The sequence below is a fragment of the Emydura macquarii genome, unplaced genomic scaffold (genome assembly GCF_026122565.2).
Source record: "Emydura macquarii macquarii isolate MOO-44397 ecotype Brisbane River unplaced genomic scaffold, CSIRO-AGI_Emac_v2 contig_2246, whole genome shotgun sequence".
Classification (NCBI taxonomy): domain Eukaryota; kingdom Metazoa; phylum Chordata; order Testudines; family Chelidae; genus Emydura; species Emydura macquarii.
This window is the reverse complement of record NW_027132383.1, coordinates 1,077,263-1,096,166: the sequence shown is the minus strand read 5'-3', so window position 1 is coordinate 1,096,166 and position 18,904 is coordinate 1,077,263. Positions and strand designations below refer to the sequence as shown.

General features: G+C 46.6%; 2 protein-coding genes across 4 annotated transcripts in view; one reads left to right on the top strand and one right to left on the bottom strand.

The window, feature by feature from the left end:
* Positions 1-1,428: 1,428 nt before the first annotated feature.
* On the bottom strand, positions 1,429-4,039 carry TIGD5 (tigger transposable element derived 5). The gene has a single exon (XM_067560087.1). The coding sequence runs from the start codon at positions 3,918-3,920 to the stop codon at positions 2,100-2,102; it is 1,821 nt and encodes a 606-aa protein (XP_067416188.1). The 5' UTR covers positions 3,921-4,039; the 3' UTR covers positions 1,429-2,099.
* Positions 4,040-4,796: 757 nt separating this feature from the next.
* The window catches only part of EEF1D (eukaryotic translation elongation factor 1 delta), a 34,078-nt gene continuing 19,970 nt past the window's right edge, over positions 4,797-18,904 (top strand). For 2 of the 3 annotated variants that reach the window (XM_067560086.1, XM_067560083.1), the window contains exon 1: positions 4,797-4,928. The gene's annotated coding sequence lies outside the window, so the exon portion shown is untranslated. Of the gene's footprint in view, positions 4,929-8,292; positions 8,312-18,904 lie in introns of those variants that run through there. The other variant, XM_067560084.1, reaches the window with a different exon arrangement.

Genomic DNA, 18,904 nt, shown 5'->3' with positions numbered 1-18,904 from the left:
AGTTTCGTGCTAGTTTTTTGTCTATGGTTTCTAAATTAAGGGCCTTTTATTTGCCCGCAGGATGTCTTCACCTGCCCCTAATAAAGCTACTCCAAAGCAGCAGTTGGAATACCAGTTTGAAAGGATGCTGTTTGGAGCGGATTATCCAAATGGAGGAGAAAACCAAGTTTATAAGGCAACTGTATCAATTTATTCACTCTTCTTCTTGGTCTGGAGCTATGAGATTTTATTTTGTAAACAAGTCTCAGTATTAATTCATGGGCTCAGAAGCAAGAGTTGAACCACAATTCAAGAGATTCTTTTTCAGAGCAGCCAGTGTTTTTACAGGCCACTGGCTGACTTTGCCTACTTAAACAAATTTAGGAGAATCGTGTACAGTTGAACAGTTAATGCAATTTCAAGGATTAAATCAAAAGCTTAATTGCAACATCATTTGGAGAAGACAAGTCACATTAAAATCTGTTTTGCTTCACTACACATCCTGCTAAGGGGAGGATTTACCAAAAAACCCCAAAAGTGGAATAGAAATGTATTAGATCGTCACAGACTGTGAAATTATGAGATGGAAAAGATGTCTAAGTATCCATCCCACCTGCCACAATGCAGGACTGTTCAACACTACTTTTTATTTTTGCTAAATAGCCAGACTAAAAGTAATTTTAAAAGAATCAGGCCAAAAACAGATTCCAATCAAAATCTCACACCTCTATTTTTTAATATAAATGTTGTGGGCCCCTCCAATTCTTGGCTCACTCACGCTGCAGGACATATTACAAGCTACCTCACTAATAGCCTCTACAGAGGCAAAACCAACCATTTAGAATTATCCTCCAGAATGTCCCACTGCCAAGGGGCATTTAATTCTCTTCCTAGCCACCCGGTTTAACTGGTTTGTTTAAGAAGACTGGGGGGAAAAAAAAAAAAGTAATTTAATTTTTAAAAAGTCTTAAGTATCCATGGTTTAAGAGCAACTGTAGCCCTCGGGCACAGAAAGTAGCCATGAAAGCTACATTAGCCCACCGACTCTTGGGGTGGCCTGTAGCTTATTAAGAGTACCCCAGCCCAGAGCATACCAGTTCCAATCCAGTGCATGTAAAACCCATCCAGTTTTAAACCCACCCTCGTTGAACAAGAAACCAGTTAGCAAACGGGAAGGGTATGAATGACCAGCCCCCTCCAGAGTGTGAAGTTCGTTCTTATGAAAAGATCTGCAAACATGGGGCTGCCAGAGTTTACATCCTGGCAGCAGTAACATTGCGCACATGACTCAGGTCCAGACAAGCTGCTGCTGCGACCCTGATTCACCTCCATATAGCTTTGCGCGTGAGACTGCAGCCAAATGATCCGGTTAGCTTCGTTCCTTGCCCAGCACTTGGTTTTCCTCTTTACAACTTGAGCAGGAAGAGTCTCTCTTGGTGGTGCGTAACAATGCACGGTCCCCTTCCCCTCACAGCACGATTCTTACTGCCGGCCATCTCAGATCGGCCACAGCTCCGCCATCTTCGCTAGTCCCGCTCAGTCAAGCTAGTGGGCGGTGTGCCTTCTCTGTCCCACGGAAGTCCAGTTCCCCGCCTCAGCCCTTCTCGGGGATGTTGGTTAGTTTCCCTTCAATCCCAGGAGGATGGGGTAAGCCCTTCCATGCCCCACTCCTCACGGCGACATTGGATAAAGGAATCGGTCCCCCCGCCTCCACCCCATGGATTGGGGGATCTGCTGATGTGGGGGGTAAGGATTAGCCCTCCAGTAATACTGATGGGATTCTCTCTCTCGGTTCCATGGAGTAGGGAATAGCACCTACCGATGATGTTTAAAGTGAGGCATAGCCCCCTAGTGATGGCATTGTGTGTGGGGGTGTTAGTCCCCCTTATTAGCCCCAGGAGGTATGGTTATCCCTCAGTGATGTTACTGGGGGGAAGGGGGCAGCCCCATGGGGTATTAGACCCCATTCCCTAGCGATGGTGGGTCAGGAGGGTGGCTCCCAGTGTCAGTCCCCGTGCAGAGTGGGGTTAGTCCCCCTCGGTCCCAGGGGAGTTGGGGGGTTACACCCCCCCAAAGGTGCAGCAGTGGGTGGCTAATTACCTCCAGTCCCCTTGCTCCCCCTATGAGTCTGAGCTACCCCCTCGGTGCAGCCGCTGGGCCATGCTGATCAGGGAGCGGAGCTGCACCAGCTTGAGTGGCCCCACCTGCCGGGGGTCCTGGCTCTCTAGCCAGCGCAGAGCCGTCTCCAAGCCCCTGATGGCTTCCCGGGCCGTAGGCAGCGGGGGATCCCCTCCCTCCTCCACTCCACCGCCTCCCCCACCCACCCCTACTGCCTCCTCCTCCTCCTCCCCCCCCATGCAGCCTCCCGGTCCCTCATCTCCACCCTCCCCGTCCTCTTCCCCATCCTCCCCCTCTGTGCCTGGCGCCGCATCATCCAGGTGCAGCCAGTCAGCCACCTCCTCAGGTGCCAGGCGCTTGTAGGCCAGGGCGGCCAGGTGGGTGAGGTCGCTGAAGACCTTGCTGTCCCCGCCACCCCCATCCCTGCCCAGGGGTTCCCCCTGCTCCTCCTCCCCAGGCTGGGGCTCGAAGGCAGCCCGCAGCCCCAGCAGCCAGCACTTCTCGATGGAGCCAGCAGGGATGAGATCCCAGGAGAGGCCGGCCAGGTAGAGCATGTCCTTGAGCAGGAAGGAGCGCACAAAGTCCAGGGGACCACTCCCGCCCCCAGCCGGGCCAGGCCCCCCAGCCGGGCCGCCTCCCCCACTGGCCACGGCCAAGCGCAGCAGTTCCCGCTTGTAGAGCTGCTTGAAGGCGGACACCACGCCTTGCTCCAGCGGGGCTGGGATCCGGCCTCCCCCTCCAGCCAAGCCGCCCCCTGCCGCGGCCTTGGAGAGGAAGAGGGCTCGGATGGAGCCATCCGGGGTCTGCAGCTGGGGGGGCTCCTCAGGGCCGGCTCCGGAGGGTGGCGGCTGGCTACTGAGCAGCAGCACGGCCTTCTGCTGGAGGCAGCTGCGGCGCAGGTAACGCTTGACTCCCGGCACGAAGTCCTCAAAGAACCAGGCCCGGAGGAGGGCAGGTCCAAGCCGGGCCTCGGGGCTGTAGCGATAGCAGGCCGGGAACTTGTCCTGATTGTGGTGCCGGAGACTGGGTGGGTCTGGGAGCCCCCCGACTACCAGAGGTTTCAGCTTGTGTGAGCCGGTCAGGTTGGCGGCCAGCAGCACGGTGACCCGCTCCTTCACCGCCAGCCTGCGTCGAGGGGGAGCCGGCAGGCGGGGGGAACGGGCCCGCAGCTCCCCAGCCTGGCCCGGCAGCAGCTTCCAATAGAGTCCGGTGACGTTGGCGTTGTAGATTTGCTCGTCCCCATAGCCTCCCCCGTCCGCAGGAGCCATGGCGGCCGGAGGAGGAGGAGGAGGCGGCGGCAGGAGCAGCGAGGGGTCCGGGAAGGCAGACGAGGGGGCCCGGAGTTCCAGCTCAGCCTTAAGCGGCGGGGTCCCCGGAGCGGCGGGGTCCACCCCTCCGCCTCCTTCGCCGTAGATGCGCTGGCTGGAGATGCCGTGCCGTTTCTGCCAGCGCCAGAACCAGCCGTGGCTGGCCTTGAAGGTGCACTCAGGCCCGTAGATCTGGCGGGCGAAGGCCTCGGCCTGGGCCTGGATGATGGGCCCGGAGAGGGGCACGCCGTGCTGCCGGAGGGTGAGGAACCAGGTGTAGACGGCCCGGTCGATCTCCTCTTCGTTGGCCAGGCGCATCTTCTTGCGTTGGGTGCCCACCTCGCCCCCCAGCTGGTCCAGGAACCAGCGCAGCTTGTGCTCGTCCTTCAGCCAGCCCCGCAGCGTGCCGCCCGGCACCCCGAAGTCCCGGCAGACCGAGGCCTGCCGCTCGCCTTTCTTCACCCGCTCGATGGCCTGCAGCTTGTCCTTGATGGAGTAGGCGCGGCGGAAAGCCATCTTCACCGACAGCCCCGAGCCCCGCCCGGGCGACCCCCCGCCCCGCCGGGAGCAGCGCGCCGCCGCCGCCGCCCGGGGCTGGCCCAGCTCCAGGCACGGCGGGGACGGCTCCCTGCTGCCCGGCTCCTCCAGCTCCACCGGCGGCGGCCGGCCGCTCGGATCGTCCAGCCCCGGTTGCCTGCCGCGGCCCCGGGGGCGCCTGGAACCCGGCCCGTCCGGGCAGCGGCTCCTCGCCGCCGGCGGCTCCCCGGGGGCCGGAGGCAGCCGCGCCTCCCGCCGGCAGGCCATGCGGGGGGCTGCCTCCCGCGGCCGCTCAGCAGCAGCAGCAGCAGCGCCGCGCTGCCCCGGCCGAGGCGCGGCGGGATCCATGGCGGGGCCCGGCGCCGGGGCCGCTGGGAGCCATACACCCGCCCGGCCCCGCGCCGTCCCGGGGAGGGGAGAGGAGGCGAGGCCCAGGCCCGGCGCTGGCCCCGGCTCCGGGGGGCGCGTTATAACCGGGGGTGGGGGCGGGGAGCCAACGTCTTTTGTCTCCTCTCCGGCCCCGAAGAGCCCATAGGGGCGGGGCGGCAGCCACGGCGCATGTGTCAGCGCCGGCCGCTCGCTTTCCCCCCCCCGCCAGGTGGAACGTTCCATTCCCCCCCCCTTCCCGTTGGCCTCTTCCGCCTGTGAGGGCTGGGATGTCATTTCTCTAACCGCCGCCCTCCCCTCCCTCGCCGGAATGTTCCATTGTCGCAAGTGGGGGGGGGCGTCCAATCCTCGTACGTTTCCCTCCCTCGGCTTATTCCATTCCCCCGCAGCCGGGGCTGTACACTTCCCCGGAGGAAAGAGCCCGTCCTCCACCCGGACTGTTCCACGCCGCTCTGTGTGGGTCGCTCACAGCGCCGCCGGCTCCCCCCCGCTCCCTCCGTCACAGTTGGTTGGAGCCTCCACCCAGAAACCCCCGCGCGGGCCAGCGCGGCTTCCTTTCCGCGGGCTGAGACCGAACGCGGAGCGCGCGCGACCTGTGGCGTGAGTAGTCACCGGGCCCCCCGCGAGGGGGCGGGGCGGGCGCCGGGCAGAGACTGAGGCCGGGACTAGCCTGCCCGGGGCTGGTCACGTGGGCAGCAGGGAGCTGAGGGCGGGGGGACGCGGGAGGAGGTGAATGTCCCCCCCCCCCTCAGCGCGACTTGGGGGGAGGGGCGGTGGGCTCGTGGCGGGTTCCCCGGCATTGCCCCCCTCCCCCACCGTGAGCAGTCCCGTGTGCTTGTCATGGGTGGGGAGCTCCGCCGGCGGCCCGCGGGGGGGAATAGATAGATGGGGGAGGGGACAGGGACCGTCTCCGGGGGTGTAAGCAGACCCCCTCCCCCGCTCCTCTCACAGGCAGGGAGCCGTGGGGGTGGGGCGGGGAGCCTGTGTCTCTGCCTCCCTCCCCTAGAACCGTCTCCCGGCCTTGTCCACCCTCCCGGGCTCCCCTTGGAGCCAGCGAGCCCTGCCGTGGGTGCAGGTGACCCCAGGGGCTGGGGGTGGCAGGGTCCCCCCTCCGAAGAATCCTTTTCTTCCCCGCCTATGTTGTGAGCACGGTCTTGGGGGTGCGGGGCCTCTCCTGTGTTATCCTCCCTACCACGAGGAGCTGGTGCTCTCCTCACAGCCCGGAGGTTCGGTGGTGGATGCAGGTGGGCCCAGGAAGGATTATAGCTGGGCCCGCCAAAGAATCCGCTCCTTCCCCTGCACCCCCCACTCTGAGCAGAGCCCTCTTTGCAGGATGCTGCCCTGGCAGCCGGGCAGCACCGTCACGGGTGTCCGCAGCAGGAAATCGCTGCCTGACTTGAGATAAGTGGCGTGTGGACTTTTGTGCCGACTCACTTTTCCAGCAGTTCTCACTCTGGTGACTTCTGCTGGCACTTGAGGCTTTCTGCACGGAGCTCTCCCTGAAAAGCTAAAGGCAGAAAAAAATCAGATGTGTCCCCTTATCTATATATTTTAGCTCCCTCTTGATAGGCTCATCTGTCATGCAGCATCCTTGAGCACTCCCTAAGTAAGAGCCTAATGCAGGAAGGTGCTGATCACCTCCAACTTCCTCTTAGCTCAGGAACAGCTCCTGAACCTCACAGAATTATGCTGCCCTTCTTGCAATTTCTGTTGCTGTGTAGCAATCTGACTCTGTAAAATCTCTGATTTTTTTTCTGTTCATAATCACAGTTAGTACTTAGAGAGTTGCGTGCTTCGATGCTTCTGTAGTGTGAGCACATTGCAAACACATTCTCCATTCCTTCCATAAACTCCTTGTGTTTCTCCCTCCAGTCCCCCTCTTTCATGGATTCCATGCGTACCCCGCATAATGACTGCCATCAACTGGTTTGTTGATCTGTAGACAATTACAGATGTGGTTAAGCTGCAGGTTCTGCAAACTAAATGCAGGGAGCTTTGTATGTTCTCTCTACCTCCTTCTGGCTTTCTGATTTTCACCAAAATCAATTGATGCCTAGAACGTTACCTGGAATTTACCTGATGCAACATTCCAAAGTTTATCCTGTTACAAGCCGGCTGAGAAATATCATAGAGTTGAGCATAAGGCCTTGCTTGTCTTGGCCAGATATTCCTTATTGCCTTCTTTGGTTATGCACCCTATGCCTCCTTGCTTACTTGTCTTTTCCTTTTCAGGTACGTATTCTTTTCCTCTGCCTGGCTTGCCTCCTTTCCCTTATAGGTATACTTTCCTCCTTTCCTCCACTTGCTATTCTGTTCATTCTCAGGTACTGGTTGATATCTTTTTCTTATTAACTTATTTCTTATCCTTTCCCAACTCTGGTGAAAAGTTCCAGAGGGGTAGCCGTGTTAGTCTCGTTGTTTTTCCCAACTCTGATTTTCTGCAGCACTACACACTTGTCTGGAGGAGCAAATGGAGCCTTTCTTTCCCTGTGACAGGTATTTCCATACTCGCTTTTCTGCACCTTCTGGCTGAGTACCTTTAGGTGCTGCTTATTGGTTTCTATATCACCTGGAGCCAGATGTCAAGGTTTCAAGAGGTCATAGTTGGGAGGCCCCAACTGTCATTTTGTGGGCTGATTAGCAATCCTTTTGCTCAGTTATGTCCTGAAACAGCAGAAAGAGTAGAATTTCCTCCCCCTCTACAATCTCCCTGAAAAAAGTACTGCAGGTACCTGGACTGGCATTTCATCAGTGGAATCAAATGCTTAGCTAAAGCCGTTGTTGCTTATGTGCACATAACTGAACTAATTACCAAATTTGGGGCTGGGAGTGGAGGGACTGGAACACTAATTGTGGTTCCTTCTCAGGTGCATTGGGGTTGTCCATTAAAACAAGGCTGGCATATCCCAGTGTTGTGGGGAGAGAAAAGGTCAGACATGGAGGAGAGCAGGCCAGCATTAGTGGACCCCATCTTCTCTTTCCACTCTGGGCTTTCACTTGACACTTATTTTCCTGGCTGTTGCTGGGATTAGCTTTCAGTAGATTCTGTTGGAGGGTGGATGTGACACGTGAGATGTGACATGAGTACGCTATATATAATCCCTGCTGGCTTTGTCTAGATCAGTGACACCAAGCTGTATAAACGGATCTACATCCAAAATGATGAAAAGTTCCAGAGGGGTGGCCATGTTAGTCAGTATACAGCAAAAACAAGAGTCCTGTAGCACTTTAAAGACTAACAAATTTAATTTTTGTAGGCATAAGCTTTTGTGGGCTGCAACCCACTTCATCAGATGCAAGAAATAGAAATCAAGTGGCAGGTGTATATATATACATCCAAGTTTAAGGAACAACAATGGGGAAGTAGTTGAGGCCTATTCACAACCATTGATTACAAGAAGTAATTCTCACTTCCTAATGAGATAGCCAATCCAAATCCAAAATGATGACATGTAGATGTAGATAGTTGCAAAAAAGTATTACAGAACACATGCAACGGGAACCACCTCATCATAAAGTTGCATTTTCGATAGAATCGGAATGACAGTTTTCATATTATACTGCAATGAAACTATTTGGGATTTGCCTTCTATTTCATTATCGATGAGCTGTACTGTAGGGAGTTACAGTGAATTCGTTGGTAATCTTGCACTGTTTAAGGCTGTGGACTTCGAAAAGCAGCTGACATTTCCCTTCAGAAACCATAGCTGCTGTGGAAAATGTGTTCTCTTCATAAAAAATATACAAACTTAAAGGGATAATACAGCTAAAAAGCTTAAGCCCATAATTTATTTTGGGTTTTATGAAACATTGATATAGATGATTTCATCTCATATTTTTAACTGTGCATTCCCCTGCAGCATTGGAAATCCATCATGACAGCCTTATTTTAGTTCGTGATATCCAAGAAGTGATGATAAGCAGAAATTGAAAATGAAGCTGACCAAACTATACATTTTCAACTAGAAACTGTTGAACTTAAAGTATGTTTAGATGGTTGTTAGTGTTTCTTGTATGTTGGTTATGGAAAGTTTTCACTACATTGTCCTGTGTAACTTTACATTGTATGAGAGAGGTTAACTATGTATTGATCAACACAAATAGTGCCATTGCCTTTTTGATGTATTAAGCCTTACAAAATAGCTGGTATGCTTTGTGCCAACATCTAAGTTGCTGCTTATTATGTTTTAGTGGCATGGATAATACAAAGGCAAGTATCCAACGTGTGCAGCAAGAGCACACATTATTGCACTTTTCTTGTCTAGTCTGCACACCTTATCAGAAACATTTTGTACATAATACTAGTGATTCCTAGAATAGTTATGATGAATGAAATGCATAAGAAACAAATAACCATATTCAATTGAGGGAGCATGGTGAAGGCTTATAAGGTGATTGCACTTTGCAGTTAAGTATAGGTAGTGTTCTTCACTTCTCTGATTTCTACTGTTGACATATACTCAGTTTTTATTTGTTTTTTTTTCTATTTCCAGAGATTATTCATAAACCGTAGTACATTCTTTTTTAGTGGTGAAGCTTTGTGCTCAGGAAAATGAAATGAATATCTCTGGGCAGAATTGTTATAAAGCACCCAGTTGCATTGACTACTCAAGGTTACCTCCACCAGCTAACACACATTAGGGCAATAATGGTTTTGTCTACACTAGGATTTTAACTTGGTAAAATACACCTTCCCTAATGTAGACATGGTATTTTTGGTAGGACAGTTTCATATGCAATTACCTGATTTATGTGCATAATTGTGTAATTTACATTAGCAATTTTACACTTAAATTATTTGAAAATCTAACTTTTAAATTACCATAATTGGGTTTAAGAATTCACACTCCATTGAGATAAATGGGGGCTGACCATGTTTCAGAGCTGTTTCAGGATTTTTGTAGACTTTTAATTGGCTGCACTGTGTTCCCATTTGAAAGATTTTACTTTGCAGTAGCATTTAAAAATATTTTTTTTTAAAAAAAGCTTGATTTCTGCTAAATCAATCATGTCCTAAGGGGCTGATAAATATCTTAAGCGGGCTGCTTATGGCCCACAGGCTAGCTGTTTGACGGAATTAACTTTTCATAGAATTGTAGGACTGGAAAGGCCCTCAAGAGGTCATCTAGTCCAGTCCCCTGCATTTATGGCAGGACTAAGTGTTATCTAGACCAGCGGTTCTCAACCTTTTTTCCCTGAGTACCACTCGGGGGAAAAAAAGGGGGGCCGGGACTTTCGGCAGCGGTGGAGTTTTGCAGCGGGCTCCATGGCGGGAACAATGCCCTCTGCCGAAACCCTTCCACCGTTTCCCCTTTTCGGCGGCAGAGTTTCACGAGGGTGGGTGGGAGGGCCCTTCCGGCTGCGGTGTGGTACCGCTCGCGTACCACCCAGCCTTCTTCGGCATACCACCGGTGGTACGCGTACCACCGGTTGAGAACCGCTGATCTAGACCATCCCTTACAAGTATTTGTCTTACCTGCTCTTAAAAATCTCCAGTGATGGAGATTCCACAATCTCCCTGGGCAATTTTTTCCAGTGCTTAACTATGCTGCCCTGGCTGCAATTTAAGCTTGTTGCTTATTGTCCTATCCTCAGAGGTTAGAGAGAACAATTTTTCTCCCTCTTCTTTGTAATAATCTTTTATGTAATTGAAAGCTGTTATCATGTCCTCTTTCAGTCTCCTCTTCTCCAGACTAAACATACCCAATTTTTTCAGTCTTCCCTCATAGGTCATGTTTTCTGTACCTTTAATAATTTTTGTTGCTCTTGTCTGGGCTTTCTCCAGTTTGTCCTCATCTTTCCTGAAATGTGGCGCCCAGAACTGGACACAGTACTCCAGTTGAGGCCTAAACATCATGTGTAACTGACATCGAAATATATATCTTTTCTGTCTCAAAACCACTCTTTCCTAAAAAGAGTTAAATTCTTAAGGGGACTAGACTTCTTCCACAAATTGTTTTTGTATAATCTTTCAACAAGCTTCTGCTACAGGCTTGTCTGGTTTTTTTTTTTTTTTTTTTTAACCTTGAATTAAGTGCCAGTTAGTTAACTCAAGCCCGTTAACATAGCTATTCTGGATACTCCACAAACTATTGTAGTTTTCCCAAAGCTGATCCCTGTCAAGTACACTGAGGAAATAACTCCAGTGTATACATAATCTGTTTTTAGTGCTGACTAGTTTAAAACAAATATGATTGGATTTTAGATAGGTCTTTAGTATATGTACATAGTTCCATTTAGTTAGTTTTAGACTCACTAGTATTAAGCAGCTACAGATTCTCAGTAAACCAAATTACTAATTTATTTTGAAAAAGTTAACATTTTATACAGGCAATGTCCTACCTGCTATACTATTTGTTTAACTGTGCTCTGACTGGCTCTGCATCTATAGATATAAAACTTTCTCACTTTTCTTAACTTTATTTCTTAATGCTGTCATAGGAACTAAAAAAGTAAGTACTTACTAGTCAATGTTTTGTCACTGCTGCTTTCTTTTTTCAAGAAAATCACTGGATTGCATACATTGGTGCTAGGGTTTTGTTCACCTCACTTTTAACTGGCAGTGACCCGTTTGTTTTCTGTCTTTTTTGTTAAAAATGACTGTGCTTGTAGGAGTTTACCATTTCCCAATACAACAATTAATTTTGGTTTCAGCTCTTTGGAGAGGAAGGTCTCTTATCTGGTTTTACATGAGAACACAATCTTAATACATAATGTACACGGACCACCATATATGCAGATCACAATGACTACTACTTCATTGGTTAAACAAAGGCTATTTGAGGAGTTGCAAGAAACTCACCAATTATGTTAAAATGGGAGACTATTTAATCCAGTTTGTCTGCTATGCAGTTGTTGCCTTCTTATGTCAGATTTCAATTATAGTAATGCAGACTAAATGTTAAATGTATAATATGCAGAATATTAAGAGCCAAGACTAGATTCCTTATTTCTTCAAAGGAAATGCACCTTCTCCCCTCTTCTCTGAAGCATCTTAGAATTGTAACCAGAAGGTGACCTTTAGATGCAGAACAAAGCACTTACCTGCCACAGATTCATCTGGTAGAGTCATATGTGACTTTTTAACTGGAAGGTTTTATCTGTTCACTTCCAGCCTCTATTTTGTTCTTGATATGATTTAAGAGAACTCAAATCCAATGAGCTACCCACACCTGTTAATCTAGAACACCTAAAGCAGTCACAATACCTAAAGCCCCCAGTTCACTGTCCTTATTGAGTTATTGCAGTAAATACGTTAAAAGTTCAGATTTATAGCCATAACTGTCCTATCCATCTTAGTCACATGCTGATCTAAGCGTGCACTTTTCCCTGCACTTCTGCATTTTGTACATTAAGATGGTCAAAGAACTAGATGAACAGTATAATAAAATTATACAGCTCTTGTAAGATTGTAGTTTAATTTTTGAATAACACTTGTTCTAAGTAATCACTGGCTGTGAAAACTCCTTCTAATCCTATTCCTTTGTCATTCCTAATCTTTCAGTATCATTCCCTGCCCTTCTCCACCTACTGCTCAATAATCAAAATTTAGGTTATTTCTTCCTCTGTGGTGGATGCTGCTTCTTTTCTGTGGATACATTGGAAGAAAGCTCCAGAGCAAAAAACGTTCCTTAAATGAAAATGTTCAAACATCCCATTCCCTTTAAAAATTTTCTGGTTGTAGGTTCTGCTATTCAACATTTTTCTTGTGGGGTAGAGACTGCTTCTTTTGTTCTTTGAGCACAAAGGTTAACATGTGAGTACAGTAGAACCTCAGCGGTACGAACACCTTGGGAATGGAGGTTGTACGTAACTCTGAAATGTTTGTAACTCTGAACAAAACGTTATGTTTGCGCTTTCAAAAGTTTACATTGGCTTAATACAGCTTTAAAGCATTACTATGCAGAAGAAAAATGCTGCTTTCCCTGTATTTTTAGTAGTTTGTTTAACACAGTACTGTACTATATTTGCTTTTTTATTTTTTGTCCGCTGCTGCCAGATTGTGTACTTCTGATTTCAAATGAGGTGTGTGGCTGACTGGTCAGTTCGTAACTCTGGTGTTTGTAACTCTAAGGTTCTACTGTATAAGTGTGGGGCTACCCTGCTTTTACAATGAAAGCATGCCATGTGGTCGTCTCTAGACAGAATGTAAAGTACGTTGTGCACCTGATTAGCATTTTAATAATTTGTATGCAACTTGTATGTGTTCTGACTTTATGACCTATAATGTGATGTCATCATTGCCTGCTTGGTCACAATGCCAAGGAAGCTGTGACAGCATGGCTTATCCTCATGGCCAGACCATAGAGTTGCTGCTTTATTGCCACATTGCCACCCACTTAATGGAGCGCTTTGATTTTGAAAGTAATAAGTAGGATTAATTCTCTCTATTTTTGAAACCAGTGGCACACTTTCAGTTGTCTGTAGTAAGAAGTGTTTGTTTAATGTGCATATGGTAAAGCATCCAGTTAAACTAATTTTTTAAAAAACTTTCTGACTTACAGGGTTTCCAGTTTTGATATTTTAATCAAGAGGAATATTTTTTTAGATTGTTTCAAATGGACAAAAGTTGTTGAATGTCTTACAGCTAATGAAGAGTATCAATTGGTACTTTTTTAAGCAAAATAAAGAGTTTCCCCTTAGAAATTATGCTTTTAATACTGTGTTTAGGCTATAGATGTTTTTTAATATCTTAAAATGTAAAAATTCCCAGAATAAGTAACCTAAGTGCAAGTTTAAAATGGCAAAGGCACTTATATTTGAAAATACTTACCTCCTTTACTTGACTGCCAAGTCCTGAGGTAGAATTCTGATGTTTTTCCAACGGTTAGTGTCACCATCTGTGCACTTAATGGAATGTTGGACAATGTTCAGCATTAGCTGTTTCTGATTTGCTCACATATTGCAGAGTGAAATAGAATCTTGAAACTGAGACTGGCAAGTAAGTAAAGAGGGAACTGACTTTTCAGCTACTTAATTTTAAATTGGATTTGTGCTTAATTCAACACATTTACTTGATAGCTAACCACTAAGTGGATTTCTGAGCATTGCTGTAAATCCTACAATTAGGAAAATCTTTTCAGTATCATGTTGGATAATTTTGATATCCTGGAAGCTAAATTTGACTTCTTCATAGTGAATTATAAACATTATATAAAGCAAAAGACCCCCCACACCAAACAAATGCAACATTTATTCCACTTCTTTTGTGCAGGATACTTCGGTTGATTTAAATGTGAAACAGCATTTAACAAAGTCTAGCATAAAGTTGTAGGCAGATCTTTCTAAAATTGCTTTGTTTAAAACAAGCTTGTCATATATAATGGAGGTTAATGTATATGAACCCTGAGATACCCTCTTACATGCTTGTTCTTTTCATTTAGCAATAATTGGGTTTTTAACTGAAATCCAATAAGTGTCAAAGTTTGTTGGTTCAAAATATATTTAAGATACTCATGGTTTCCAAGAAAACCAGGAGACCATTACTAACATATAACCTTACTCCAACCTAATAATGAGCGCACATCCTATGAAGGAAAATCTCCTTCAGTTAAAGGAAGCCAAGTTCATTTTCAAGAGCATTTTTTATGAAAAAGGTACATAAGCATCCCCAATCTCAGCTACCTTTGTGCAGCTCTGGGAGTAGTTTCCTTTGCTCCCTCTGCAGGGTTTGTAGCAGCCAAGCACAATATAGCATGTCCTATATTAGCAGTGGCTACTCAAAAATCTTCATGAGTAGGGAATCTTTTTTGAAACAGTAAGTTTCCCAAAGTACCAGTTTCAGAGCATCTAGTTAGCACATTGTTGGTGCTTAACAGATGATGATTTGGAAAAGTGAAAAGAATGAAAGTTTGGCCTACGCTACTGACAATAATTGTGCCTTTACAGTGCCTTATACTGTAAAATGTGGATTACATGTAGAGCCTATGGCTTTAGTTTTTAAGGACTTAATACAGTTATGACCAGACTAAATATAAAGGTGGAAGCAGATAACTTATTTAAAAAGGTGCTTTACAGAGAAATAAGTGAATTTTGAGCTTGGATTAAACTCGAGGCAACTTAATTCCTTCTCACTGATATGTGTAAACAATGAAATGGAAATTAAATGCCCAACGCACCATTTCTTAATATGTTAATCATGAATGAGTGGTGGGTTTTTATATAATCGTTGCAGTGCTTAAGAAATGGCTTAAAATCTAATGTGTGCCATTGGCTTGTTTAGTTATGTTGCAACTACATTATTATGCTTATCTTTTAATGCTGCCACTCTGGAAGATGAGGACAAGAAAGCTCCCAATCCCATTAGAAAAGGTCTGGTTGGACAAGCACAAGTATGACGAAGCAGAGCGGCTCCACTATGAAAGAGAAGCCACACTGGCAGCCTCAGCCACTGAAAAGCACCCAGAGGTGGAGGCAGTGAACAGTGTTTGTCATGATGATCCTGTCGAGGGTGAATTGAAAGACATGAAAAGAGTGAGAAATGGGAAGAAGCAAAAGAAAAGAAAGCGCTCTCCAAAAACCAAGAATTTGGTCTCCAAGGTAGATTTCATCCTGACTGGCTTATTAGCTGATCGTGTGTGGTTTGACAAACCTTTCTTCGATCACGCGGAAAACATGTACAGAAAGAAACTTGCAGATGACCTGACCCAGATGTCCCCTGAGACTACGCAGTCAGAGTTAGTGTTCCGGTCAGAAGAAGCGGTCCCAGGTGTTCATAAGCCAAGGAAGAACCTAGCAGATTTGCACTGCACCCATGGCAGTCTGATTGCTTGTCACCATATCATCCAGGATGTCTGGGTCAACAAGTTCAACTTTGATGATGCAGAGAAGGTGTTTGTTGAAAGGTCTCAATCTTTTGTTTCTCCACACTTCCTAGACCTCCCGTCTGTACAATGGAACAGTGACTATGGTGATGTTGGTCAAAAAACTCCAGATGAAGGCTATATAACAGCACTATCTACTCCTGCAACCCCTGCTACTCCCCGCCTGTCAACAGATGTGGTTCATTCTGGTGCCCCTTTTGTTACTAGTTTGCCCAGTCCTGCACACCAGACGGTAAATGGCAAGCCTCAGATACTGAGTTTGCAGACAATGATCTCGGAGGTGTGGTTAGAGAAACCTATTTATGATGATGCTGAGAAATGCTTTTACGAGAACATGACTGATGGGCATCCTCCAGGGAAGGTGAGGCCACAAGAGCGCAGCCGGTCAGAAGCCTCGAAGAACAGCCGAAAGGACAAGAAAGGCCACAGTCCTGGGAAACGAATGAATGCCCGACATGTAGAGTTCACCACCAACCCTCCCCTTCCTAAAGATGTCGAGCACCCTCCGCCTACCTGGTATTTTCTGCACAAGGACAGTGAACCTTTGTGGCTTAGTAAGCCCACATACGACAGCGCTGAATCACGATACTATGCATCTGAGGCCCTGAAAATGTTAAGCAAACAAGATAATGCAAAGATTCCAGAATTCAAGCTAGCAAAACCAACTCGACTTGCTTCTCGTGTCGCAAGTGTGCCAGCATCAGAAACTAAGTAGGAAAAGCTTATTCTGGGGTAACACTCAAAGTTGGAAAATTGATGGTTCAGGATTGAGCTGAATGAATTTGCATATGTAGAAGGCAGTTGCCCACTGGGTCTGTAGTGCCAAACACTAGCATGGAGCTATAGAAATAACCTCCAGTCATTGAACCAAAGGTCTTGTTTAACCTAATCAGGCTTCACTTTACCAGTAGGATTATTGAAGAGTGAACTCCTTGTTAAGGTAGCTCACCCTCCTGATGAGTTGTTATTAATCCTCAAACACCCCTGTGTGGTCAGTAGCTAAGTTATTGTCATTTTATAGATGGAGCCAGAGAAGTTAAATAATTTGCTCAAGATCACAAAGAATTGAAGTCAAAAGAGGAGTTAGAATTCTTGATTTAAGAGTTTTGATTCCCAATCCTGTGCTCAGGCCACACCTTTCTTGCACAGAGTCTTTAATCCCAAAGTGCTTTGCTGGTGGAAAGGTGGGGAGGTGACCATATTGTCTAAGCATAGCTCTGGGGGTGGCACAGGTGATTCAGCCTTTCGTCATTCTGAGGTTCATAAACTGAGTTGTAGACAGGTTTAGCAGTAGTCTTTTTTTGGATTAGACCTTTAGCATGGAGACAGTGTTTGCTGTGCATAAGTATTAAAGGTCCCATCACACTCTTCACAAGAGAAGGAATTTGCTTCACTGCGCTTGACCAAAATTTCCCCAGATCTTGCTGTGTGTAGGTTTTCTGCTGGCCTCCACTTGAGAAATGGATGCTTTTTTGTGGCACTGTGTATATTCAGTTTATAGAGGAGCTTTGGGATCCTTCAAGATGAAAGGTGCTATTAGACTGTAAAATAGACCCAAAGTTTCAGTCTAGAGATGGCAGGTGTTTCCTCTGCACCATTGAGGGAAGCTAGTTTTACTGATCTGATAAACCATTTTGTCTGAAAGTGGGTGTTTTATCTGGGCATGTAAGGAGGGTAAACTAGATTATAACAAATGCAATGAGCAAATATTGGATCTGGGAAGGGGGAGATGCATTTTTAAAATGCAGAAAATTTTGATAGTTATTGGCCCTGTGATTAGTCTAATTAGAACAGTTTAATTTTTATAAAGTCTGGAAATATTTGAAAGCTGCCTGTCTCAGGTGAGTACAGAGCAGCATTTTTTCCATTATACATGAGACTGTGTAGCTTATACTTTGATTTTACATAATTGCATTCTACTTGCTGAACCCAAAACTTTTCTACCCTTCAGAGGCCACATTACCTTCTGAGCTGTAGCTCTTCAGTGGGCTTGTCCAAAGGCCAGTATTTAAGCATTGCTTTGTAGCCCACTGTGGGAGTTAGATTTAGCAGATAATAGATTTTCCTTTCTCCTCCCTTTGAGGTGACACTTCTGATCACTTGAATCTGAATAGCATTCTCTGTAGCCAGATAGAGTGAGGAGAATCTACCACACACCTCTCCCCATGAAATGAAGATGGTGTCAGTACAGAATGTACAGTGTGTGATTGATATGGCTCGTGCATTACTAGGATTGTGTGTGGTAAACTGTCTGCATGGAGCCTTGTGTATATGGATGGTATTTCTAGCAGTCTCTTGCAGGAATGATGTGAACATGGGGAAGGGGTTTCAGAATTTGGAGATGGTACAGTGTAGGAGTCTCTCTTGACACTTTTCAGCTTTTTTAAAGCTTTTTGATGTTGGTACTGAGATGTTTTTACAACTGTCCAATACAAAGCATTACTTAGTCACCCAATTCTGAGATCTGGAGATGTTTTCTTGGAGGATTAGTAGGGCTCGCAAAGGTCTAGGCTGACTGATGAAGTTATGGTCCCTACCTTAGGGCATTTTGAGTGGCGTAAACTTTTCCTAAAAGATCTTTAAATGCCCTTTACATTAGCGGATGTTGCCTTGGTTGCTATTTTCCTGCTTACACTTGGCACAACAGGGCCTTGGCTTCATTGAGATGCTTCTTTCTTGTCTCTCTTTACCTCCTCAAACTGACCTTTTGTCCTACGCTCCTGTATTGTGCCTTTGTTTAGAAATAACTAGATGTCTTCCATGTTAGGTTTTTAACAGCCTCATCCCGCCGTACATCATGAAGTTGAATAGCTTTTGGAAGCTGTTTAACGGCATGCCCATGTTAAGTTAACCCCTTTGCCCCTGAATGCATTGTTACCACATAGAGAGTAATTGATTAACATGCTTTCACAGCCATTTTTGAATCTCTTTGCTTTTTAGAACATCATAACCCCCCCCCCCCCCACCACCACACACATGCGCGCACACACACACACACTCTGGGGGAAATCTCATGATTTCTGACTAATGTTGCACAATGGGAAGGATCTCTCCCCAACAGTGTAACAGTTTAATTTCTAAATGACTATAGGGTCTTCTGAAAATATACTCCTGCAGTTCCGTCTTCCACTCCAAGTGCTATCTTCTAAAAATGTTAAAATGTTTGTGACTTGGAGGGAGATGCTTGTCCAGTACCTCTTTTGTTTGTCGTGCTGTGTACTATTATGGGATTATCTAGGAGGACTGGGTAACCTAGTTCTGCAGCGCAGTCAGAGAAGCATTGTCCATATAGAGGGTCCAAACTGCACTAGCATTAACCATGTAAGATAGTCAGAGCAGTGGAGCTAGCACAGTTCTCATGCAAATGTGGGCAGGGCTGAACGGTGTTTAAGATAGTGTGCAATAGACCTGTGTGCTTGACTCCTTCCCCATCATGGTTTCAGCACTCCTAACATAGTTATAATGTGGCTTAAACACCATATCCACTCTGTATGTTGTTACAAGCTATGTTAAGGAACTTAGTACTGTTAGTTATTAAGGCTGGCTAGGCATATTTAAAAAAAAAAAGTCTCTCAGCATGAGGCAGAAAGAGCGGTACTTGTCTGTCCATTTTTAAAAACCATTGTATTAATTGACTTGTGTGGATTTTTAGGTGTCTAACGTTTTGATCTATATATCGTGGTGGACCTGGCATTTTCATAGGGGAAAGGTGGAGACTGTCCAATGTGTACAGCTCCCACTTCATGCTGTGTT